Genomic DNA, 27,437 nt, shown 5'->3' with positions numbered 1-27,437 from the left:
TGGCAAATAGGTTGATAAAAAGAGGAATGAGCAACAGACAGTTTGTGGGGTGTAGTTTCATATCCAAATAAGAAGGTAAAGTGAAAACGTTTTTATAGACTCTGTTAGGTCTTTTGGATTGAGCTGAATTCCAAGGTTTGCATCAAATTATTTTTCGGTAAGAATAGAACTACTCTATCTAACAATTGGTATTAGAACCGCAAAAATCAAATCCTAACAAAAACAGACTTAAAAAACTTCAAAACTCAGAACTCAACTCAAAAAGTAATGCCCTGTTCATTTATAAAATAGGAATAAACTTATTCTAGAATAAACATCTTTATTCTGATGTAATAACTAAACAACATCTTACTTTATTCTACTAATTCAACGTTCTTTCTCATCTTATTCCATAAAACTTTCTAAAAACTATATATTGATAACCCAAAAGTATAATTTTACCTTTTGAGATAACAACACATAATTACTAATCATATCAACTACAGTTATTATCTCCTCACCTCTCCAAATGTATCCCTACATACCCACACAGTGGAGAGTATTTCTGTGTACACCCGAGTGCAAGATTATATGCAGGACTATAATCCCGCACAGCGCTGGGTATTACCCCGCACATGTGAAGGTGGGGTTATAACTCCGTATACTCATGTAGTGCAAAATATTACCCCCAATACCTGAGTGTAGAACTATAACCCCACGTACCCGCACATTGTGGAGTTATAACCTCACATACTCGTATAATGCAAAAAGAAAATTTAAAATATTATTTCCCATCGACTCAAGAGTATTTTGTATCAAATTTATATCACATTAAATATAATTATTATTCCTTCTACTAGTATTGAACTAAAATATTATAATAGCTTATACTAATATTAGTTCTCTTCTTCTAGTATTAAAAATTAAAATAATTATGCCTATTCTACCCTTATTCTAGAAGGGAAGGCTTTATAAACCCTATCATTTAGACTTGATATCATGAACTTAGTAAAAGACTTTCGCTGGGTTCACATATCCAATTCTCTTCCAAATTTTTTTTTTAAAAAATAAAAAGTATAAATTTTTCCGCACAAACTTTGTGTGCATGCATTGTAATTGAAGGGATGACCCTACTTTATGAAAGGCTTTATAAACCCTTTCATTTAAGACTTGATGTCATGAACTTAGTAAAAGACTATCACTGGGTTCACATATCCAATTCTCTTCCAAAAAGATTTTCATAAAAAAGAGTATAAATTTTTCCGCACAAAGTTTGTGTGCATGCATTGTAATTGAAGGGATGATCCTACTTTATACAATTCAAGGACATGTCAAAATGCCTTCAACAAGAGGACCAGTAAAATATCATTGAGATACAACACACGGAACCTTGACCAACGTAACTTGAAATTCTATAAAGCTTGCTTTTCATGGCAAATAACAATTCTAAGATCAAAGAACAATTTGAAAGCAAAGAAGGTATTTGAGGTGACTTGGTGGCACCAAAATGGAACAGCAACTACAGCAGGTTACATAAGTAAAATGCTCATATGGTAAGTGAATGAATGAATAATACCAATTGCTATCTAGCTTCAAGATATATCAACTTTCTGTGCTCACCAACCCAATCTGATTTCGTGGAATCCAGAACAGAGCCACCTTCGGTGACCATGAGTTAGTCGCCACCACTGCTGAGAACTCTGATGGTCGTGGCAAAGGTTGAATAATTTTCAAATCTCACCTCTGTGGTTGAGCTTCTCTATTCAGTGGGGGGCAGCATTCACATTATCCAAAACCTCCCCAAATATATTTGGGCAGCCATCCCATTTACTCTGCTCTCTTGCTTCCCAGTATCCACCTATATAACGGTATGTCCCTTCTTCTGAATCTTTTTGGAACCATCTGGGTTGCCATCCATTTTGTTGCAACTGCCTCGACTGTAGAATAAGATGAAAAAAGACAGTAAATACCCTACTATAAGAAATATAATCTGTGCAATACCACAATGACATATAAGTGCAAGAATAGAGCATCACGCACAGCATAGTCTTAAGCCTGAATATAGTCACTTCGACTTAGCTGAGTAAATTCTTGGGCGGCTTTAACAATACAAACATTCTAATTTCAAAAATGTCAAATTCAGCCTAGCTAAGCATGTAAATATATAGGATTCCAGTCACCATTATATAACCAACAAGAAAACCTTAAATTCCTATTTCCTAGCTAGATTTTGATCAGGCAAGCCTAAACATCTCACTATCACCAGCTTTCTCTATTGCTCTGCTCACCACTGCAGACTCCCTCTACTTGTTCGCACCACCTTTTAAGCCCCATGGCTCGACCAGTTCACTTGCACAGTTGCCATAGCCTCTTCACCTCTACATAGCCACCCACAACCTTATCTACACATGCTCCACCACCATCCTTCAACCTTTTCCTGCTCACCTGCTTTCACCTGCATTCATCTGCAAAAGGATGCCACCATCCTCATCAATGGTTGTGGGAGACACCTATAATGGTGTTCTTGAAAACCCATCCATTAAAACTTATTTTAAAAAACTAATATTTGCTGGTGATAAAAGTCAGTTGCCATATATGGCAGCCTGTGTTACGAACCATCTTCAAATAGCGATCCCTAGGTGTCTTCCAACTCCCTCGAGCAATGCAAGTCCGAATATGATCTCTGATTCAGATCCGATCTCAGATTTGGAAGCTAGGTCTACTGCAAACCTTCGAAGCTAAGAAGGTCCTTGAGATTCAAAGGATGGATCGAAATAATATTTTAGGATTTGATAGATCCAAGATGGAGAATCAAATCTATCAAAATGGATCGACAAAGTGAGGGCTGAGCAGTGGGTGTGATGGAACTCAGCTAGGTTTGGTGAAGGTAGGTCGAGGTATTGTGCAAGACAGAGAATAGGAAGGAGAAGTGGATAGTTTCTTAGGGTCGAAAGAAGCAACTAGGCAGAAGGGGAAGGAGCTCGGTCAACAATGATTGTTGGCTAGATTGAGGGAGGTTGAGGGAGAAGATAGATGAAAGATAGACAAGCTAGGGCTTCAATAATCCAATCGTGCCTAACTCAGGTCCACACTAGAACATTTATAAGTGGCTCCCTGACTCAACTTGGTCAACCTAGCCAACTTTGGCCTAAGCCCAACCGACTCAAACCAGCCCTACTGCATCAATTAAATATTAAGCCTAATCAATTACAACTCTAATAAACAATTAAACCTACTAGACTTGATTAGCCAGATCGAACAGGCTCGAGCTCGACTAATCCACATAAGCAACAATTCGTCCACATAAGTAATGACTAATACACAAGCAAAGGACTAGAAAACAAATGCACCAAACACAGGATCTAAACTATAAGAGTCATCGAATAAGCAAATAAAAGCTAAATATAAATTGATAACTAGCCGGGGGAAAGGAAGTAATTACCCCTAACCACCTCAAGGAACAGAACTCAATGCAATTGAGTTCCGGCCCTCATGGCTGGGTCGTAACAGCCCTCACCTTAAAACATTGATTCCAAACATCCAACATTCGGCTTGTAAACAATGCTTCGACCAAATGAAACTAGAATCCACATGTAAACTTGTTTATGTGCATCTATATTTGTCTCAGATTCACGAAAGAGGAAGGCATACCATTCGTTGCCTTTTCTCCAATCTTAGCTTTTCTGCATTTGCTTTTTCATATTCCCCATTCTCGAGGTGCCGCTGGTCTGGTCGAAGTCTTGAATCAGTAGGAGGAAGCTTCTCCTTAATCCGTGATCAAACATTTCGGATCAGACAACTAGGACAGAAAATAATAATGAATAAGGACGAACAAATAGGTCTAAGGAGTTGATTCCGTTTGTCACCTTTACCTGCAGTTCAGAAGTCAGTTCATTTAGCGTGATTGCAAATGATGACAAGTTGTACCGAGTTGGATTAGCAGGAGGATTATTCCTTTTCCACAGTAAAGAAGCACCTTGCATTGGATTGTGATTCTTAGGCTTGGAAATATCATCTACACTAGTATAGTACATGGAATCATTCCATTTTCCTATCAAGGACGCAACTTTATTTCCAATCAGATCTTCAACAAACCCTTGAACCTGCAAGATGATTTTATTATAAATCACAAAAAGAGAATAAATTACAATAAAAGTCAAAGTTGGGTATTTCGTTCTTACTTGACGAGGACTACGGTCAAGAAAAGAGTGCTCTTTGAATTTGAGATTACATGAATATTGCCGGTTCCCTTTTATATGCATTGTTCCATGGTGATTACAATACACTTTTCCAAGGATGAGGTTGTATATAGAAGTTGTAACCTGAAATTTTAAAGCATATGGATGATAGAGGGAGATACGAAGAAAAAAGAAACTTCCGGACTGTAAAACCTAAAATGAGATGTCAATGTAGCTACCTTACTCCATTGAAATATTTCACCATCATCAAATTCCAGGGTCAAAACACCAACTGGATCTAGTTGAATTGATTGTCCCCAAAACTTTGATTTGAGATTGCTATCGCCCCACATTTTCCAACCCTTGCCTTCACAGTGGCATGCAATCAGCATGGGATGATGACTAACCTATTATTGGAAATGATGAACAAAATGTTTGATGTAAAACAAGAGAAAAGGAAGATGCAAGTTGACAGTCCTGAAAGAAAATTTGAGAAATTTCAATTCAATTGGTCATTATTCTATTGACATATGAGTTGAAAAAACATACATACATTCATACATATATATGTAACTATGTAGTTTGTAGTTTTCACATTTCTATCATTGTTAAAGAAGACAGAATGAAAGTAATTCTGTGATAAAAACATGCCTCCTTCAGCTGGTTGTAAGCTAGAGTTAAAGAAGAGCAAATTATTTTGTTTTCATTTGTCAAAAATGTGAACGCTTCAAATATTTAATTCTCTTTTCTTTTTTCTTTTTTTGGCTGTTGTAAGCTAGAGTGTGACATGGTTGTAACCTGTAAAATCCTTTACCCAGGAGTTCTCCTATCCTTTTGTCCAGTAAATCATAATAATGCAAAACTAAGGCTTACTCTCATTTGCTATTCATTAACAGGTAGTTCAAACCATTCAGATGTAAAGCTCAAAACTTATTTCAACACATATTGACACTCACAGTTAAGGCTTCAGTCATTGACAGAAATACATGACAAATCCAGAAAATGAAACATGATGGCAGAGAAGTTGTATGTCCAAATATTAGTTATTTGCAACAAAGGATGAAAATCGTACCTTTGACATTTTTGTGTAACTACACCTATGCAATAGATATTTTATATCTGGTAAAAGAAATAGATGTCAAGATCTATTATACTTCCTTTTACAAACCTATTCATCAAAGAAACTTTGTTTCAAGCAGTGATATGGCAGTGCATTGGACCTTACATTTGATGCCAATTGATTATGATGCAATAGTAACAAGTAAAGGGTATAAGTTGCCCCAGATAAAGAGAATGCACAACTTGGTGCATCATATATAATAACTGACCTTTTCAGAAAAGAAACGGATTCCTTTTTCAGGGAAATCAGCTTCATATGTTTCACCTAACAAAGGATTGAATGGTTTGCAGGGTCTTCCATCAGACGAGGCATATCCAGATACTGCAAAAGCAGCTACTTTCAGAATTCTCATGAGACTGTTCCCCTAGTAGCATAAGAAAGAAAGGAAGTGTAAAGAAACTGTATAGATCTATATGTGCAAGTAATTCAAGATAGCTTTCTACCATATATACCATCTGAAAAGAATTCAGAACTTGTCAAGTGACAAGATGGGAAAAAGAAATCGATAGTTTTAAAAAGCCTTGAGTTTATAAGAATCTATAGTTGTATAAGAATTTCATGCTTAAGTGAAAAAATATATTATAAAGGTATAGTAAAGATCAACAGACATTCACCAAAATAAAGACAGATTTAAATGAAATTACTTTAAATGTAAGAAAGGTCTAAGACAAAGAGACCCACTGTCTCCTTATCTCTTTGTTTTAACTGTGGATCGATTAAATAGGATGCTGTAAAAGGCTAAGCAAAAAGTTTTGATAAGAGGTTTGGGTTGCAATGTAGTACCAAATAGGATGATCAATTTGCAAAATACTGATGATACCTTACTATTTGTGCAGGTTGAGGAAAGGGAAGTGGCTTAAAGAAAAGGTCGAGCATTGACGAGGATTTTAAATTGTCAAGAGGAGTTTACCTATTAAATATTTGGGTTTGCCTCTGCATAACAGTAAGTTGCGTAAAGAAGACCGGATGCTTGTGATTGAAAATGTGAAAACAGGCTTGTAGGCTGGAAAAGAAAATTGTTGCCCTTAGGTGAGAGGATTACTCTCATTAATTCAGTTTTGAGTGTAGTTCCTTTGTATTACTTAGCTTTTTTTAATATGTCTGTATAGGTGAGGAAAAAAATTGACAAACTAAGGAGGAAATTTTGTGGCATAGGACTCAATTAGAGAAGAATGGTTCTGCTATGGTTAACTGGGATAAAGTCTATAAGAGAAAGGAATCTGGTAGTATGAGTATTCTTAATCTAAAAGAGCTGAATGAAACTCTACTAACTAAATGGTGGTGGAGATTATTTAACTTAGAGAATCAATTGTAAGCTTCAATAGTGATACAATTATTATAAAAAGGTTAAGGTGGAGTCTTTTAAACTGAAGAATTCCATACGAATTTCTCCTTTCTGGGGAGGTGCAATGCAACAGGTTTAAATTTTTAGAATTGGGTTACAGTGAAGTATAAAGATGGTAAAAAAAATTAAATTCTGGATAGATATTTAGATTGGGAACTATCCTTTAGCTAAATATTTTCCTCAAATATTTGAAATCACATGGGAGGAAAATGTGACAATTTAAAAAAAGTTTGAGACAAGGTTCTAAGTATCGGAATCGGGATCGAAATCGGCCATTTGTAAAAACGATATGTATTGGCGGTATCGGCGGTATCGGCCTGTATTTTAAAAGAATTTTTAAAATACAGAAAAATTCTTAAATTTTTAGAAAAATAATATTAAGATATAAATATAAATTATTCATATATAAAGTCTAAAAACTAAAAAGTAAATACTATTTTCTCAATTTCTATTTCTCCCCCTTTCTACCACTCACACACTCTCTCTCCCACACAAATTAAAAAAAAAATTTACCTTCTCTCCACTAATTCTCTTTTTTATCATAACTCTCTCTCTCTCTCTCTCACTAACTCTCTCTTATCAAACTCTCTCCCACAAACTCTCTTATTAAACTCTCTCTCACTAACTCTCTTATTAAACTCTCTCCCTAATTAACTTTGCCCTACTAACTCTCTCCCTTAAAAACACTCCCTTAAAAACTCTCCCTCTCCCTCACCGACTACCACCTCTTTCCCATAGTTTTTTAATTTTTATTTTCTCTCCATGTCTCTCTCTCTCCTCTTCCCCTCTCTCTCTTCCTTCCTCTTCCTCTTACTGCTGCAACCCACAAACTCTATCTCTTTCTCCCTCTCTCTCTCTTGCTCCATCTCTCTTTCTCTCTCTTTCCCTCTCTCTCTTCCTCTCTTTCCCTCTCTTGCTCCCTCTCTCTCTCTCTCTCTTTCTTTCCCCTTTCTTTCTCACCCATGCTCGTCTCGGACGGGATCGGCCGATACCCGAAATGAATCAGGTATCGGCCAATCCCACTCGGGATCGTCCGAAACTAGGAACCATGGTTTGAGATGAGCAAAAATGGTGTTTTAAGTATTGGAGATGTTTAATGGAACAAATTTTAGAGGAACAAAACATGATCAACTAGATTACTAACAATAATATACAGCTGAATAGAAATAGGGATTTAGCTATGTGAAGGTTTGCTATGTGAAGGTTAGAAAAGAGTGCTATTTCACAGTGAAATCACTTCACAGATTTTTGAATAATGGCAGGGTAACCTCAAAAAGACTAGCCAAGATTTGATAATTGAAAATACCTTTAAAGGTGAGGGCTTTCCTTTAGCTAGCATGTAATAATCAAATTTTTGACTAGAGACAACCAGAGAACGAGAGGTTGGTCAAGTACTAGTCAATGTACATATTGTACTCAAGATGAATATGTGGATCATCTATTTATATGATGTTAATTATATGAAACAAATTATGAGTAAAATGAAAACAAGAATGTGGAGTAACCTATAGAATAAAGCATTTAAGAGATTGATTTCAAGGGAAAAAAATTCAAGTGAAGAAAGGAAATTCTAAGTGGTGGTTGATTAGGTTGAGTGCTTTGTTATGGCCTATTTGGCTAGAGAGGAATAATAAAATTTTCAACAACTGTTCTAAAACTTGAGAGTTTCTCACAAAGTAATGGGCCTCTTCCTATGTTGGGCTGAAATCCAAGTTGAAGAAGCTATGAAGAAAGCAAGGAAGCTGATGCAAGAAGATGTGGAGAATCTAGTTGATCTAAACTGTGGTGCCTTTATATGAAGAAAGCAAGGAAGCTGATGCAAGAAGGTGTGGAGAGGATTAAATGTTTCATGGTTGTTAGCTATAACTCGCCGATGGTGATGTATGGAAGGTGAGGAGCTTATTTCTGTATAATTGTGTTTGTGTCAACCTGTTTTATTATCATAAAATTAGTGCTAGTCTAATTTGGATGTTGTTAGGATCTTGTAGGTGGTGATAAAACTCCTGAAACTTCAGTGGTATGTTTTGTTCTCTTTATTGGAGTTTCTATTTTATACCTGGAGGTGATGATTTTGTGCATTAATCTCGTAGGAGATTAATGTTTTTTAAGTTTCAACAAGACAAGGGCTACGGCCCTTTAATAAAAAAAAGATAGATTTAAATGAAAATTTCACAGTGCTTGAAAAGTCAATTATGTCAACAAACAAAAGGCAAATAACTAAAGATAATAGATTTACTGAGGATGACTAATTTAACATCAGTAGGATATCATTATTATGTAAGAAAAAAAAAAGAGAGAGAAACGAGAAATTATGTATTGAAAATGGAAGCTTCTCGTGCCACTTTAAAAAATTCTTCCAGTATGCTCCACCTAAGATGTACCTTCCTATTACGGAATTAATATTGAGTCCCACTTTAGGTAATTAAGATATAAGTGAGAAGGTAAAGTAAGAGGACTACATTATGCACTGAAAATGGATTATATGCACCACAGCACAAATTGTTGCAACACACATGCAACTCCATAGAATAGAAAATTGCCAAGGACATTATGAAAGCTCTATCTTTCATTAAGACACTCTGATCATCAAGCCATATCATATCACAAAACATATTATCCTCAATTTCCAAACAACATCAAAAGCAACTAATTAATTATAGAGTGATTCATTGACACCATGAAAGTGCAAACCTAATGTCAGAAAATATGCTAATGAAATATCTTCCATGAATCAACTATAACTGATGCATCCAATGAACAATAAAAACTTTTTATATTGCATGGCCAGAATCAGTAAACAAAACAGATGATTCTTAAATGATAAACCAATAATTTTCAATAGAATTATGTGAATTTCAAGTTTAAGATTTTAGTGCATACTCCCGCAGATGCGGGGTGAGAGGAGGGAAGACGTAGGCCTTACCCTTATTATCAAAGAGACCGCTTCCATTACTAGAACTCATGATCTCTTGGATGCCACAGTGAGCCAGAGTGTCACATCGAGTGACAGCCCTCAAATTTCAAGTTTTATATCTTTGTTAGAATTAATAATACCTCAAATAAAGAGTTCTGAAAGCAAATCAACAATGGTTGTGCTGATTGGCACTTACCATGCCAGCAGCATACCGACACATGGGGCGCCACACAGCACCCCTCCTAGGGGTGATCCACTCGCCGTCGACCTCATCGTCGAGCTTTCTATCACTGCCGACCTCATCGTCGTTCACGTTGCTGGAGCTCGTCTATGAAGGCGTCGCTCGACCGATGCAGATGACCTAGCTCAAGGAGGAAGAAGACCTCAGGCAAGTCGGGGCGGGTGAATAAAAAATAAAGTTGTCGTCCAAACCTGCAATGTAAGTTTTTATTCACTCGCCCTAACTGGCCCAAGATCTTCTTCTTCCTTGAGCTAAGACACCCACATCGGTCGAGCGGCGCCTTCATTGACGAGCTCCAGCAATGCGAACGACGATGATGGAAGCTTGGTGAGGTCAAAGAGTGAAGGTGAGTAGCTACTTTTTCTCTCTTCTCACTTGCGGCATGGCTGACAAGTGCCACGGCACGTGCCATGCCATGTCGTGCCGGCCAATAGTAGGCACGGCCATCCTTAGAGCAAATAGTGATCATAATGTTCAAAAAGAATTCAAAAGTATTCTATATATAGGTCAACAAAATAAAATGAGATACTCACCATTTTTCCAAATTGATAAGCTTCATCCAAGAGATATGAATATTCCAAGTCCTCAAAGCATTTCTGAAGAGATGATAGGGGTTCATTAAAGTAAACTGGGAGGCATACACGTGTCAGATCCTTCCCAACACTATCTTTTATTACCGACCAAAGGCTAACACCTTTCTCTTTCTCATGAGGTTCTGGTAGTTTGTTACGTCTTTCTATATGCGGAAACATATCACGAACTTTACATTCTGTTTCAGCATTCATATCAGAAGTGTCAGCAAAGCATTCCATTGCATCATAGAAAGATGGTTGATCTTCATCTGATAATTCATCAGCCTCTTGCTTTTCAACATCATCAGATGATTCTGTCGTGCTATACTCTGAATAACATCAAGAAACACGGGAATATCAAATACACATAAACATGTATATATCAAACATCAAGTGAAGAAATGGAATGAAGTGAGTGGATTATTTTATTGAAAATGAGTCAATTGAAGAAAAAAAACGAAAACCCAGAACATAAATGCAATTAGTACAAAACTGACAGCAAATATACATCATAATGAGAAAAGTTGCCATTTATTACAACTTAAAATTGAAAAGCTGAAGTTTAGAATGCTTTTCATAAACGTCCCTTTTAAAAGCCTAAGAAAAGTGTCCTCAGATTGTTTTTAGATCAAATGAACTTAAGATTGTACAATATAATGAGGCAAAAGTTGTCTGTAGTACACCAATGAGCCAGTACTGAAAAAAGAAAATGCAGACTGGATAAGTAAATCTGTCAAAGGTACAGGTAATATACTCCAATATCTCTCATCTTGTATTATCAAATTTACATACAGCCAGATGAGAAAGCCACTGATAACAAACAACCCTAATCGTGGTCTGACAGAATCATGTAGGTAAAAAGACTCTGCCAAACCATTGTATAGTTCAGTGAACGTCAAGGACCTCTTCAGAAAGAGAATAACCACATTATGTAAAGTAGCATAAGTCAAAGACTGCCAGTATTAGGCCAATGCCGAATTTAAAACTGAAGAAAAATTGCAGCTGAACTATGAGCTATGAACTAATGAGCTGAATAAACAACATCAAATCATATATCCCAAAAAGCATAGTGTTCTTCACAATTAAAACAAAGAAGATCCAAGTCAATCTCAAATTGGGCAAGATTAGCTACAAAGAATTGAATTGTCAAACATAAAGTAGACAGATGGGATGCCCAGAATCCAATAGGTCAGAAGACAGCAAATCATGATTGACAGTAAACATTAAGGGGATGCAAAAATTGTTTTATTGACCTTCCCAAACATGGGACGAGCAGTATGAAATGGATACAAGCAATGAGGTACGTCAAAGACATGTTGATGCGGACATCACTGATAGGATGCGATGGCGTATGTACCAGCGCAGGAGACGCCGACAGTTGATGATCCCTCCTATAGGGATCTGGTTCTGATTTTTATTTATTTAGGGTGTCTTTTGTTTATTTCCTATGTAGGGTGTTTTTTTTGCTTAATTCCATTGTAGGTCTATATATAGACCCGTTGTATTTTCTTTGGAACTTAATGAAAGTTTGTGTGATTTGTTCTCTAGAGAATTTTGGTGTGAAACCTTTTCTTAGGGTGGAGGTGTGAAACCCCATTCCTTTCCTTCTTATTTCCCTACTTCATTTTTTCTCCACTACGTTTTGCATCATTTTGATATCAGAGCGAAGGATCCTAGTTTATGGACACCCCTCCTCCCGGGTTCTACGCCGCTCCACATTTGTTCTTCGCACGACCAATCGCTCCACGAACACCGAAACGTCAAGAAATACGGCGTACAACGAGCAAAGAAATTACCATCGACGAGGAACAACAAAAATCTGTTGTCATAGAGGAATCACTACCGTGTAAGATTCCAAATCCTTAAAAAATTTGATTGTTGTTGCATTATCTAGTTTCCATCGTTATTTTTATTTGTTTTTAGAAAAAAAAAAAGAAAAAAAAAGAAACAGCACGTATCTTTTGCTGTGAAAAAAAAGAAACAGCACGTATCTTTTGCTGTGAAAAAAAAAAAAAAAAAAAAAAAATCAGTGTTTCAAATTTTCGAAAATTTCATTTTTGCTTTTAATTTTATTAAATCCCAACCAATTCCTTCTTCCCCTAAACCTCCTACCAAATTTCCTATTTCTTCTCTAACATCCCAACAAATCCTATCTATCCTAATTTTCATCCCTCCAATATTTCCAATTTTCAAATTCCCTCCCTAACTTAAAACCAACCCAACCCCATTAAACCCATCAAACCCAAACCCAAAACCCATTAGCCCAAAACCCAAACTTTATTAGACTAAACCCACAACCCCTTAATCATTTCCTCCCAACCCGTTACCCAACTTCATCCCTAACCTTCCCCTCACCTCACACCAAAATCCTAACCCGACGCCGTCGCTGCTGCCCCAACGCCGCCCCTGGCTCTGCCTCGCCCCGACAACGCCGCCCCGGCTCTGCCTCGCCCCGACGACGCCGCCCCGGTTCTGCCCCGCCCCGACGACGCCACCCGACGCCGTCGCTCCATCCGACGACGCCGCCCCGGCGCTGCCCCAACGCCACCCTGATTTAGCGCAGCTCCGACGACGCCACCCGACGCCGTCGCTCCACCCGACGACGCTGCCCTGACTCTGCCTCGCCCCGACGACGCCGTCACTCCACCCGACGACGCCGCCCCGGCTCTGCCCCGCCCCGACGACGCCACCTGACGCCGTCACTCCACCTGACGACGCCATTCCTTTGATGTCTGCAGCCATCACTGACGACGCCGACGCCCGCGCCGTGATCTCCCGTGCCTCGTTCCCTGCCGTAGTCAACGGCGACCACCATTGTCCCGGACTTTGCCGCCGACGTCGCCGATACTGTTGCTGACCACTCCCTCCCGGACATGAACAGGGACACGTTGTGAGAGGAGGAAGAAAAGGGTGAAGACAAATTAGTTAATTTCAATTCTTTTTGTTTTCAGATGGTCAGGTATGTGATCTTTTCAATGTATTAAATATTTTTGGGTCATTCTTTTTTAGTATCATCTCTAAACTGTTATCAATTCCTGTTGTCCACATATAGTGAGGGAGAGACTACATAGAAATCTTATCTGCTTTAGTCCTGATATTAAGAGATGAACAGTGCCAAATAGAATATTAGCATTATCTTAATTTTTGGAAAGAAATTTAAAGGGTTTGGCATTTATTAATGTGACTTTTGTTTAAAAACCATTTAGTGTTGACATTAGTCTTTGAACCTCCTGAACAGAAAATCTAAATTCAATTAAGTATTCATTTTAAAATTTTCCTGATTGCATAGCATATCATCTCATATCATTTAGATTAAGACATTTGTATTTGGATTAAATATAGGAGACGTCTGCATTCCATTAGGTTAGAACATTATTTAAATTAGCAAGCATAAATTTAAAAAGATTAAAAAAAAAAGGGATTGAACATGAGGGTAAGAAAATCAAGATTCTTCCATCACAGCCTAGAGGTGGTAAGATGGAAAAGAACTCTGATCCCATCCACTCCGACAATAAAGTCAGCTTGATTAGTGCGAGAGGTATTGAACGTGAGATGAGTAAAGGAGCTCCTATTCTGATTCTTGTGGCTCGAGAAACTCTAAATGAGCCTAGTGAATCGATTCCTTTTGAAGCCACTGCTGTGATTGAGGAATTCTCGGATGTCTTTCCAGAGGATCTCCCGGATGAATTGCCACCAATGAGAGATATTCAACATGCTATCGATTTCGTCCCGGGTGCATCTCTTCCTAACTTGCCTCATTATAGACTTAACCCAACTGAACACGCTGAACTAAAACGACAAGTTGACGAGTTATTGAGAAAAGGCTTCCTGAAGGAAAGCCTAAGCCCTTGCGCAGTTCCCGCTTTGTTAACGCCAAAGAAAGATGGAACCTGGCGTATGTGCGTCGACAGCCGCGCTATTAATCGAATAACGGTAAAATACCGTTTCCCCATTCCTCGTCTGGATGACATGCTGGACATGATGGCAGGGGCCACGATCTTTTCAAAGATAGATTTAAAAAGTGGCTATCACCAAATTCGTATACGCCCTGGTGATGAATGGAAGACTGCGTTTAAAACAAAAGATGGGTTATATGAATGGACAGTTATGCCTTTTGGCTTGACTAATGCTCCGAGTACTTTCATGAGAGTGATGACTCAAATATTACGACCTTTTATGGGACAATTTTTAGTCGTATACTTTGATGATATCCTTATCTATAGTCGATCTCGGGAGCAACATATAGATCATCTTCGTCAAGTCTGCGCTGTCTTAAGGAGAGAGCAATTGTATGCAAACCCTAAGAAATGTACGTTTTTGACAAACAAAGTTGTTTTCTTGGATTTCATTGTCTCATCTGAAGGAGTGTCTGCTGACCCTGATAAGGTCAAAGCTATTAAAGAGTGGCCTGAACCCCGTACCATAAGAGACGTGAGAAGTTTTCATGGACTCGCTACCTTCTATCGTCGGTTCATCAAAGGGTTTAGTACCATTATGGCTCCAATAACAGAATGCCTCAAGAAAGGTGAATTTAAGTGGTCAGCGAGTGCTACTAAAGCTTTCACTGAAATCAAAAGGAAAATGGTGGCAGCCCCTGTTATGCGACTCCCCGATTTTACTAAAGTTTTTGAGGTCACCTGTGACGCTTCGGGAGTTGGTATAGGGGGAATCCTGAGCCAAGAGGGTCATCCGATTGCCTACTTTAGTGAAAAGCTGAATGAAACTAGACAACGATATACCACTTACGATAAGGAATTTTATGCTGTGGTTCTATCTCTTCGCCACTGGAGGCATTATTTGCTTCCTCAAGAATTCGTAATCTTCTCTGACCATGAAGCTCTTCGCTACCTTAATTCCCAGAAAAAGCTTAATGCCAGACACGGTAGGTGGGTCGAATTTCTCCAGGACTACACGTACACCTTGCGACACAAGTCCGGAGCCGACAACAAAGCGGCCGATGCACTGAGTCGTCGCATGATTCTTCTTTCAAAGATGAACGCAGAAGTAATAGGATTTGATAAAATCAAAACTGAATATGAATCATGTCCGGATTTTCATGAAGTTTACAATTTATTAAGCAATGGAGAGACTCGAGAAATAGATGGTTTCATCTTGCAGGATGGCTATCTATTTAAGACCCGAAGGTTATGCATTCCTAGCACCTCGTTAAGGGAATTTTTAATTTGGGAATTGCATGCTGGGGGTTTAGCAGGACATTTTGGGCATGCAAAAACTATCGAAGCTACGGAACATCGATTTTTCTGGCCAAGCTTAAAGAGAGATGTTATGAGACTTGTTAGTCGATGTCATACATGTCAACTTGCTAAGCAGCGAAAGCAAAATACAGGATTGTACACGCCTTTACCGGTTCCTAATTGCCCTTGGCAAGATGTTAGTATGGACTTCGTGCTTGGACTTCCAAAGACTACCCGAAAGCATGATTCCGTTCTTGTGGTGGTGGATCGATTTTCTAAGATGGCCCACTTTATACCCTGTTCCCGAACTTTTGACGCCTCTCGAGTTGCTAAAATCTATTTTGACGAAATCGTTAAGTTGCACGGGCTACCAAAAACTATTGTATCAGACAGGGATGTAAAATTCACTAGTTATTTTTGGAAAACCCTATGGCATAAGATGGGAACTAAGCTTCAGTATTCAACTGCTTTCCACCCACAAACTGACGGGCAAACTGAAGTAGTCAATAGGAGCTTAGGTAACCTACTGAGAACTCTTGTCGGCGAGAATCTAAGAGACTGGGATCAAAAACTGCCAACTGCTGAATTTGCATACAATAATTCTGTTAATAGATCCATAGGTCTGAGTCCAACTGAGGTAGTATATGGTTATAAACCTAGACAACCTATAGATCTCATTCCTATGTCCTATTATCATAGGTTGTCTGAGTCTGCATCTGCATTTGCATCACATATTCATGACTTGCATAAAGAAATCAGTAACAGAATTGCTCAAAATAATACTAATTATAAAATGCGAGCTGATCTAAGAAGGAGATTCAAAGAATTTAATGTTGGAGACTTTGTGATGGTCCGGATACGTCCGGAACGGTTTCCACCTGGAACTGTCAAAAAGTTGCATGCACGAAGTGCCGGACCTTTTAAAATTCTCAAGAAAATTAATGATAATGCTTATGTTCTAGATCTCCCTAGTGATTTTGGCATCAGTTCTACTTTTAATATTGAGGATCTAGTAGCTTATAAAGGTCCAGATTTTACTCCAGATAACCCACTAGATACTGAGCCTACCTATGAGCCTGTTTATGAGAGACCCTCTTTACCTCCACTTCCCAATATTCCACCTAACACAGCAGACGAAATTGATAAAATTTTAGATGATGAAATTATTTCAACTAGAGAAGGTGGATCCCAACGGTATCTAGTACGTTGGAAAGGACGACCTACATCTGATGACACGTGGCTTGATCGTCACGATTTGGAGGTGCATCACCCTGATACCTTAGAGCAGTATGAGAGCAGCAGAGCAGCACACTCGACGGAGTCGACTTCTCTCCCACCCGGGGAGAATGATGCGGACATCACTGATAGGACACGATGGCGTGTGTACCAGCGCAGGAGGCGCCGATAGTTGATGATCCCTCCTATAGGGATCTGGTTCTGATTTTTATTTATTTAGGGTGTCTTTTGTTTATTTCCTATGTAGGGTGTTTTTTTTGCTTAATTCCATTGTAGGTCTATATATAGACCCGTTGTATTTCCTTTGGAACTTAATGAAAGTTTGTGTGATTTGTTCTCTAGAGAATTTTGGTGTGAAACCTTTTCTTAGGGTGGAGGTGTGAAACCCCATTCCTTTCCTTCTTATTTCCCTACTTCATTTTTTCTCCACTACGTTTTGCATCACATGTCCACATGTTTAACTTGTTTTACATGTACTAAAGAAGAGACTTAACCATATTAAATATTTAAATCATGTTGATATTTGTGATATCCTAATGCATAAAAAGAATTATATAAAAATGTTTTATTGCAATATGCTGCTTTATATAAATTAATAAGAAACTTACAATCGGTCAAATAAAAGGTAATCACATAATATCATGATAGATGATGGCAATAACCTCTTGTTGCCTACGCTTCCTAATGTGATGATCATATGCATCAAAAAAAATTTAGTACCTAGAATTACTCAAAAAGGAACAAGGTAGGACTTTGAAGATATCTTATCAGCCAAATGCATGAAAAATCAACAATTATGATCATATATCCTACTGATATTATTTATCATTTCTTTGTCTGATGCTTCCAGATTAGTTAAGGCTGTAAGATCCATGTCTTTATCCTTAGCAAATCTTCGAAGCAATAAAATTTACCTCATATTCTTATGACACTTTGCATAACCTCTGGAAGATATAACTCTTCAGTGTGCAGCAGTTGGAAAATTTAAAAAAACAACAAACTAATAAGTCTAATAGTCTAGTAGCATAGGTGGGAGCCTATACAGTATGTTGTATATGCATGTATTTCAAATATGTGATAATAGTAATCCACACATAGGCAGAAGCCTCGTGCAGTGGGACACCGTTTTTTTTTAAGTAAAACAAATTCAAGCATAACCCATATGGACTCATCAACATAGCTAATTGTTCATAGTAAATCATCCAAAGTATTATTTTAATTTCTAAGAAGCAGAAGACAAAAAGAGAGCTCAGTAAGTCATAGAGTTGCCATTATACCATAAAATAGAGTTCATTAAACTTTATCAAAATTAGAACTCCCATAACCAAACAAAGAAATGAAGGTAGTAATCTCCTTCAATTTGTCTCATCTTTGTGAGACTCGAGAAAGTATTCAAGCTGTATTATGAAAGAATCTCAGTCACATTATATATTTTGTTTTTCTTAAAGATTGGAAATTTAGTAAGTGCCTGATATGTATTTGTGAAGTCTCCAATGGTTATCATATGCGAGTTAATATCTTATCTGAACACACCTAGAGTATGGGAGTATCTTTGCTTCCAAGTTGAAAAAAAATTACTAAGACTATGCAGAGACATAAATTCAGTAGAAACAAAAGACATTGACCATCACATATTTAAGAGTTGGACGAACACTTCAACTAGATATCTTACAATGGACTGATCCAATGCAAGCTAAATGACTGACCATACTGAAAATCTGCTGCAGTTGATTGTCCGAAGTATATAAAGATGAGATAAAAGATTTTTCTTATATACAACTTGGAAGAACTGATTCTTCTAATTTCTGCTAGTTCTGAGATGGAAGAGTATCATCACCATCAAAAATAATGAGGTCTATAATAAGGACGCCATTATTATACCCATAGCCCATCTTTATGTCATTCGACCCATGATCAAGTATTCTAATTCCTGAACATTCCTGAACGCCATTATATTCTAATTACTGGTATACATATCATGCTTATTGATATGGATATTTCTTCTGGGCAGCATATCGTTTATTTTCACCAGCCAACATGAAAGACTTGACTTGAGGGGGATGAGTGGGTGGGGTCAGAACAAAGCAGTCAAAGGAATACAGATAAACTATAAAAAATATATGATTTCAAGAAATTATTATGAGTAAGTGTAGTCAAACTTAATAAGAAAGATAGTTAAGAAGCCAAGCGCCACATAAGTAAAGTAAAATTTGCATATTTTTGACAAATATATCCAAAATTTGAGATAAATTGTAGATAAAATTACTGGAATTGTTTATACCACTAAACTTTGCATGTGCGGAGCTAGAAAATTCATCTCTCATCAATTGCAATCTTCTTCCCCGCATTGCTGTTCCATCTTCCACATTAACGTCCTGCACAAAAGTAAAAACCTATATATAATATAATATGTTGCTTTCTTGCATAAACAAAAAGAATGCAACCTTTCAACAAGAAGCCAGTTCTAAGACCAACAGAATGTTTTCCAATATGCATAAAAAGAACCGATTTATAAAGATTGTTAATGCATATTATTAAGCAATGATTGCATAAATACACACAACACACACACATACACCCCTATATAATGCATATATATATATATATATACACACACACACAAAAGGATGTGTGTCACACATAGAAGGATACTTTTTTTATTAATCTTCAAGTACACATCATCACCATCTGAAACTTTATCAAATAATACCAACTTATGGCTAGGATGAGAAACAATGAAATGCAAGTGCCAAGTTACGAGTAACAGGAACTTCACCTAATTTGAAATATTACAATGTGAAGGATAAAATAACATTTAGAGTAACTAGTGAGCTAATATGTTACAACAGTCTACTAGGCCTACCTTGTCAATTAAAAACTCGAACATTTCAGATTAGAGTCAGATCCAGTCTAAAAAATCAGATCCGACGCATTAATTGAATGAAGTGAAACAATTGTTTCAACCACTCCGGATTGGGAAACGCATGGCCAAAATCATGTCGAACCAATCAATTAATGGTTTTGAACCTAGATAGGCATAGACTATGTCTAATTCTGACAGTGTTTTTAAAGGCGGCGGCTGCCATGGTGGGGCAGCAAACCAACCACTCCGCAATGCAACTAGGCTGCCTGCTAATGGCAGGCTGCCATTTGTTTTCTGGCAACCTGCCTTGTCATTTGGCAGCCCGTCTTTTCCTTTTGGCGGCTGGCTTAGTTGTTATAGCGGGTCAGGCAACGAACTGGACTATCCAATAGATAGATAGTGAGTTAGTGACTAATTTAAAAAAAACAAAAAAAACAAAAAAAAAAAAAACCCAGCTACTAGCCCTAACCCAAATACTCAATCCATCTCTCATCTTCCTCTTCCTCCTCTCTTGAGCAGCAGCAATAATAGTAGTAGCAGCAAAGGGGGGTAATTTTTCTTCCTTCTTTTTTTCTACTTTTACTTCTTCCCTTTCACTCTCGGCGTTGGTGACAGAAAGCGGCAACTAAGGTAGTGATGAGTTCATCTTCCTCTCTAACTCAAGTTATTTTCTCTTCCTCCCAAGCAGCATGACGAGTAGTGGTATTGAGGACTGGCAAAGTCTGGAGACGGCTTAACAAATGACATCAGTGTTCGCCTACTCTCTCTATCTCTCTCAAGATGGGAGCTCTTAGAAAGGTAAGGTGTATCAGAAAAAAGAAAGGAGAAGGTTTTTAAATCCTAATAGAAGCTTTAAAAGGCCATGTGCTCACCCACTTTTGCTCTTCCTCTCACTAGCTAGCATGCACCCACAAACCCACTTTTATTAATTCTAGATGGATTAATAAAATATGTAATATAAATATAAATACATATTTATAAATTATGATATTCTGTTATTATGATTGTAATTTACACTATTAATAAATTTATATATAGTATATTAATATATATATATATATATATATCATATTATATATAATTATTTCTTATTTTTAATATAAAAATATTAAACTACCTTGGCGCCCTTCTTCCGCCTTGGTACTAGGAGGTGAGGTGACCGCTCGCCACGCGGCCGCCTTTCAATACATTAAATCCTTATCCATTCCACCGATCCAATCAGGATCAGCTAAAATTCAAGACCATGACCAGTCTCTATGGCGATAAAGTGACAATTACATTAACACATTGAAATATTGTCCATTGAAGGTGCAATAGATGCGCCAGATTGATATATGAAATTGCTTAAGTGCGTATTAGAATTAATGAGGTGACTACATTTAGAAGCAAAAAGTAGAAATGTATTGCTGCATAAAAATATACAAATGCACATGCGAATGAAGTTACAATGTTGCATGAAATAGGTCAACCCGTGGTTACCTTAAGAACATAACTTCAAGTTGAATTGATGACAACTATGGCTCATCTCATGATGACCAGCATGATAGAGAACTAGAAGAGAATCAGCACCTTTTGGCAATAAAGTGATGATTATATGACAAAGATTATGAAAAAGAAGATCTGAAGTTCATTAAAGATGGACTAAATTAGGCTAGTCAAGAACTTAATCAACATTTCAAATGAAGAAGGTTTTTCCTCTCTCCAACTAACCTAACATATCTAGGTGAGAAACATCCTTCTTTATGGCCTTGCTTCCTTGAGCAACCAGACTACTAATTGCCTCCAGATAAATTAGGTTTAAGAAAACAAAAAGGACGCAGAGATTAATTCATATACAAATATAGGGTCTGAAATTAGATTAAATACCAACAGCCATATACGTATTCAAATAAGACAATTTGCATATTAATAAACATTGGGTAGCATTCTGAGTCCTATGGCTATCTGATCTCTGTCCAGATATGATCATGTCTTTTAGCACAACAAAGTGACATGAGTTCTCTACCCTATATACATACTTACTCCTCAACAAGAGAATCCCATTGAGTCATCACGTTATGGCCAAAAGAACAAGCAATGCTATATATTATTTGTCAATTAAACATATAAAAAATTGTACATGCAAATGCACGTAATACCTCAAAAAAATTTATATGCTCTTCAAACCGAAGCTTTAATTGTTTATTGTAATCCGAAAATTCTGAAAGCATGATCTGTTCGCATTCCTTTATAAGTGTCTCGCTGAGACCCTCCAAATGCATGCGGTTTCTAAGCCTTTCAGTTGAATATGATAAGTCATTAGGGATGAGAGATATCCTTTCACTCAATGATCTCAGGGAATGAACACTTCTTGCCGAAATCAAGGCCTCAATCCAGGCCACACGGTCATCTTTTGAATCAGTTCTCAGATGAAGTGTCTTTGTGGGAGAAAATACATAGAATCTTCTATCATCAGACTTACTCTCACGAAATGCAGAGACCTAGGAACAAAAACAATAAGCCAAATCAATCAACTATAACAAAAAAAAGAGAAAGCTTATTCTTTCAAATGATGTTCTACATAAAAAGTACGCTACCAGTCTAACTTACCAATACATCATTAGTCACACATCATGAAAGCTCATGGGAGGATAGAACTCAATGACCACACAGTAAATAATACATACGCAATTTAACATAGATAAGAAATTATGAAATTTACAAATATATAAATATATAATGATCTTAAAATTACAATAATATATTTCCAGCTCTTCCATATTGGAGGATGGCACCAAAAGTACAAGTTTGCTAAAATAAATGAATGCCCATATGATTTAAATTCTAAAAACTGGAAAAAAAATTCATGATTATATATATTATAGTGTTCATTAGATGAGTTTTAAAGTTTAAATGCCTTTAAAGTAAGCTAAAATAATCTTGAAATATTGCAACAACCTAGTAAAAGTCTGAAATCAGCATGATATTTTTGCAGATCACCAACTACATTTCAGCCTTATTATGATATATCTCAACATATAAGCGAATTAACTACTTTTCACGATTAGATTTTTCAAAAAGAAAACCACCACCTACAATTGCATTACGCAATACGTTATCTTATTTTGACAAAAAATTTACCCAAATATTATATTCTCAAACATACACACTAGGTTTTTTGTCATATACTACATATCTGTGTCTTTGCAATATAGTTCTAAACTTCAACCATCCACATGATTTTTATAGGGATAAATTTGAAGAAAGATTTCAGCTTCTCTCGATATCATTTTTCTTTTAAATAAACCATCTTTCCTCAATTTTTTCTTTTGTCCATCATTTTATATTGCTAAAACTCATTCCCTTCCTTCCATAGCTCTTATGTTTATGGTCTTGCCATCATCTATTCTCCTCTCTTACGTTTCATCATCCAATTTTATCTCTCTATTTTACTCTTTTCTCTTTCATTTTCTTAAACATACATCTAAAACAATTAACCTAAATCCTATAGATAGAAATATCCTACCTATGAATTAAACCAGACCTCAACATAACTTGGTTAAACTTCAGCATATATGTTTTAAATTCATATGGAAGTCATATGTCGATTTTCAGCTTTTCCAAAGCCACGGCGGATGTATAATTTCTCTAGGCCTACTCAACCACCTAAGTAAGCAAACTCAATACTTTGAATATACAAAATGGTGAGGCTGAATAAGACAAATGGTATCTTTTTTTGTGCTTGAGAAAGAAGCGCATGACTTAGCCCTCACGAAGCAAATAAGCGCTTCTCATTTTGCAAAAAGCAATTCAGTCGAAGTTGTAAAAGGACCTCTTCAAGCAATGCATAACTCTATATTGGGCTTAACTTAAATAATTGTATTAAAAAAAAGGATGATAGAAAACTAATAAAGGAAAATGAGAGATTCTGAGGTACACACATAAGTCGTGAGTGTGAGGACACAGAAGAGATTGAAGTGATGAGTCAACAGAATAATAACAATGCAGCTATATACCGTATTCTCCTCTCACTTCCACATGAAAGACAACCAATTCTTCGATTTTAAAAAATATTGTAGCACATAAACAAATAAACAAGGGACGATCACCAGTACCTACTGATATGGAGGAAAAGACGAGAAGGCATCCCAAATGCACAAAAATCCTGCCAATGCAGGATGAAGGACAAGCTATGTGCAGCCTTAGCGCTATTAAGACAGAGGCCATTTCCAGTAACTTTAATACTAAGTGGAACCACTAGATGAAGAACGTCACGAAGACCTAAATACTAAAGAAACCAAAGATATAGCAGATAAATAAGGAAAAAGAGAACCAAAATGAACTATTGAATGCGCATTTCTGTGCAGAACATTTTTCTTTTTTGAAAGAAACAAAATAAGTCAACAGGATCGAACAATTTCCATCGTCTACCTGTCTATTTGAATAGCAACCTATATACTAAAAGTTGTTCTGCAAATCCAAGAGAAAGCGATACAATAAGTATGCAAGAAAGTGAATTCCTCAGGCCAAATGAGTTATGAATCGCCTTCAAATTGCTTGCACTATCTCATGCATTACTAAGAACAATGTCACTCAACTTCTCAAAAATTAAAAAAGAAAAACGAAAAATGTGTAAAAAAAACGGCCAAGGGAAGAACTACCTGAAATCTACAGATCCAACCAGGCCACCATCACTACCACCCAAAACTAAGCACTCGTTGGGACGAAAGCAAACCCTAGATTCACGCCACGAGGTCAACAGGGTACGTGTACCTCAAGAGCCACACACAAGCATCTACGACCAGCCATGGACAAATGGGGACGAGACAGAGCTACAATTCCGTGTCACGGATTCAAATCGGGCCCCAAAATTACCCACGCCGTCCTATTCCCAATATCCAAAGCCCACGGCTTTGAGCTTTCCGCCACACCGCTCCGATTCGTATATAACCAATAAATTCCTCTCCTCCTACCATTTAACTCGCGATGTGACCCACATCCAATAGCGTGTGACCCACTCCCAGAAGCTACTGCCAGTAAACCCCACCCATTTCCCAAAGTTTCAAACTTTTGTTCCTACAAATTTGTAAAAAGAGAACAGGTTTCTTTTTTATTTGCAAACGAGAAATGGAATCTAAAAAATAGGTGAGGAATTTACTCGAAGAGTTAATGGGCAAAAGTGAGCTTTTACTTTGGGTGAGAGAGAAGGAGAGAGAAGAGCTCGGGTATCTAGGCGAAAGAAGCGATCAGAGGCATGACGGAATTGGAAAGCCTTTCAAAGAACTACGATTAAATCCACCCCAAATTTAGAAATCTATATCGCCCTCTAGACCACCAAAAGGAGAGATCTGAATAAACCGCTGATGTGATGAGGGACGCGACCTCTTCTTTCCTTTATTACTCTCTATTATTAGAATTAAAGAAGAAATTAAAGAAAAGGTCAAAAAAAGATTTTTTTTAAGGAAAAAAAAAAAGAAATTATTCGATCTCTGTTCCTACCTTGAGGCGGACGACGCCGTTGGGCTCCGGAGACCTCCTCCCACCGCCTACAAGCCGGGAGGAGGCGCCTCCGATGATCCGTACGTCTCCCGTTGCGGGTCCCTCCGGCGCCGGCGCGATGCGACGGATCTTGGAGTAGGAGATGACGCCGTTGCGGAGGCAGAACCACCGGGATCGCCACCCGCGGCCGTAGTTGGTCCATTTGTAGAGAACCCCTGCGACGCTGACGTCTCCCCCATTCGCCGGAGCCGGCGGCATCTCCGGCCTCGCCTCCTGCTCCGGCGACCGCCATCCGACGCCGTGGCAGTCGAGCGCGATGCAGCAAAGTGGGTGCATCTCCCTCGCCGGCATCGGTCGCCCCCCTACAATTCTGATCTCGATCTCGATTCCTCCATTTGGATCGCAAATGCGGCTTCCAACTCGTCCTCCGAGAGAAAGATGGAAGAAGAGGGACTAAAACGTAAATAAACTTATTTCGGGGAGAAGATTGAAAAGATTCGAAACATAGGAGGTGGGTTTGGAGAAGTGGAGTTTTCGGGCTTTTTTTAAGGGGGGTATTTATATATGGGCGTGAGATTGAAGACGACGTAATTACGTACAAATTTAGGGGCAAGACGGGAAGAGTCCACATGCTCCTAAATATTAATCGTCATTTGATAATTGCCTTAAATATTGACCAAACCTTTGTTTTAATTAAAAGCATTCTCTCAAGGTGTTCTATTACACTCAACACTACAAAAATTGGTTAAACTTATTAAATTGCCATCTTAATCGGTTGCTCTATTACAAACTCTCATTATATATGACAAAAATACAAGGAGTTCTTCAATGCGGAGCAATGGTGAATATTATTCTATCTAGGCCATGGGGGGTCACCAGTTTCCTTGGCATGTAAAAATGACTAGCTGAAAGAGTCGTCTTCAAAGATCATGTTAGTGAGATGCTACTGGTTTGGTAGGATGAGGCTAGCTTCCAAGGCAAGGACATCATCAGCTTCAAGAGGGGAGGAAGCCAAAACTGACCTAGCACTAGCAAACAGGACTTTCGCTAATACTATCTTCAACAACAGTTCTAATTCCAGCTAAACTAAACTAGCAAATGGATCATGAGATCTTTCAAAATTAAATTTTATGTAATCTCCATTGGGAGGGGTCCAGTTTAGTGGGTTCTTTTAGGAATCAGATTTGGACCGACTCGGACGTAAGAAAATTATAAAAATTTAGATGATGATAGCCTCGGAAGTTAAAATTCTAATAGTTTTAGTTTCATGTAAATTAAAGATCGAGATGAAAAGTTATAAATAAAATAGTATAAGAATATCAGAATTGGACATATTGATAAATATTCAACGTTGTGGCAGTTGTCGGAAGGTGGCAAACAACCAAGAGGTGGTGGTGCATGATGGTTGTATAGTAAGATAGGTGTTGGAGGAAGGTAGTGGTTAGGATTCAGAAATTTTTGAGATTCTATGGCTATGATCTACTCCTAGAAATATGATGACTATTGAAGGAATGTGGTGGCTAGGATTTGAAAACTCTGGAGGTTCTACGGCTATGATCTACTCCTAGAAAGATACAGACGATCTAACGGATACGATAAAACTATAAATAGGATAATAAGAAAATAACTAAACTTAATTAATTTTAAATACTTGGATGCTTGGATACTCAAATTGTAATAACCCAAGTAGGAAAAAAAACTACAAAAACTAAAGTTTACTAGGCACGACGCGACCGGCCACGTTATGGCAGCGATGGGGGTGCCACGCACCTCCACCGAGCCACTCTTCTCCACACGGCGGCGACGCATGGAGGTGGGACTCAGCCCACCGACCACTCCGCCGCCGCCGCGTGACCCGCTCTTCCTCTCTCTAATAATCTCTCTCTCTCTCCCTCTAATCCGCAAACAATTACCGATCGCCGGGAAGAGCCACCGTTGGCCCTTCTGTTCACCAGTGAGCCTCTCTCTCTCTCTCTCTCTCTCTTGCTCTTCCTCTTTGTCAGTTGCCGTTCGAGATGCCGGAGGTTTGAGCTGCCGGCGAGAGGTCGGCCGCTGAGTGGCCACCAGAGGTTGTACCCCTCCCCTGCGACCCAACCCTCTTCCCTGCTTTCTCCTTCTTCTTCTTCTTCTTCTTCTTCTTCTTCTTTTTCTTCTTCTTCTCCTTCCTCTCCTCCTCCTTCCCTTCTTTCCTTTTAGACTGCACCCTGCTGCGCATGGTGCTGGGCTAAACCGAGCACTATGTATAGTTTATATATATATGCATTTTATTGATTTCTAATTATATCTGATTATGTTATTAATTATTCAATTAGTTTA

General features: G+C 37.9%; 1 protein-coding gene across 7 annotated transcripts; it reads right to left on the bottom strand.

The window, feature by feature from the left end:
- Positions 1 to 1,271: 1,271 nt before the first annotated feature.
- LOC140772192 (oxysterol-binding protein-related protein 2A-like) lies at positions 1,272 to 25,637 on the bottom strand. Of its 7 annotated transcripts, none has more exons than XM_073114131.1 (10): positions 25,122 to 25,637; positions 21,782 to 22,123; positions 19,062 to 19,173; positions 10,311 to 10,678; positions 5,486 to 5,641; positions 4,397 to 4,564; positions 4,161 to 4,301; positions 3,846 to 4,082; positions 3,631 to 3,744; positions 1,272 to 1,916 (listed from the first exon to the last, which is right to left on the bottom strand). In XM_073114131.1, exons 1-10 carry the CDS (start codon positions 25,470 to 25,472, stop codon positions 1,743 to 1,745), a joined length of 2,163 nt encoding a protein of 720 aa, XP_072970232.1. In that variant the 5' UTR covers positions 25,473 to 25,637; the 3' UTR covers positions 1,272 to 1,742. The 7 variants fall into 7 exon arrangements, with proteins under 7 accessions (XP_072970232.1, XP_072970248.1, XP_072970239.1 ...); XM_073114147.1 differs by having other exon boundaries at positions 3,631 to 3,738; XM_073114138.1 differs by having other exon boundaries at positions 3,852 to 4,082.
- Between the last annotated feature and the right edge of the window lie 1,800 nt (positions 25,638 to 27,437).

The sequence above is a fragment of the Typha angustifolia genome, chromosome 2, assembly GCF_048772165.1.
Source record: "Typha angustifolia cultivar Huaian chromosome 2, ASM4877216v1, whole genome shotgun sequence".
Taxonomy (NCBI): Eukaryota; Viridiplantae; Streptophyta; class Magnoliopsida; order Poales; family Typhaceae; genus Typha; species Typha angustifolia.
This window is presented reverse-complemented; position numbering and strand designations above follow the sequence as displayed.

Excerpts from the sequence above, each read along its gene's own strand:
- LOC140772192 (XM_073114131.1), bottom strand. The coding sequence starts at position 25,472 with ATGCCGGCGAGGGAGATGCACCCACTTTGCTGCATCGCGCTCGACTGC. Across the intron at positions 10,679-19,061 it reads CGCACATGCAAAGTTTAGTG|AGTATAGCACGACAGAATCA; the intron begins GTATAAACAATT and ends GATGTTATTCAG. Across the intron at positions 4,565-5,485 it reads TCCGTTTCTTTTCTGAAAAG|GTTAGTCATCATCCCATGCT; the intron begins GTCAGTTATTAT and ends TTCCAATAATAG.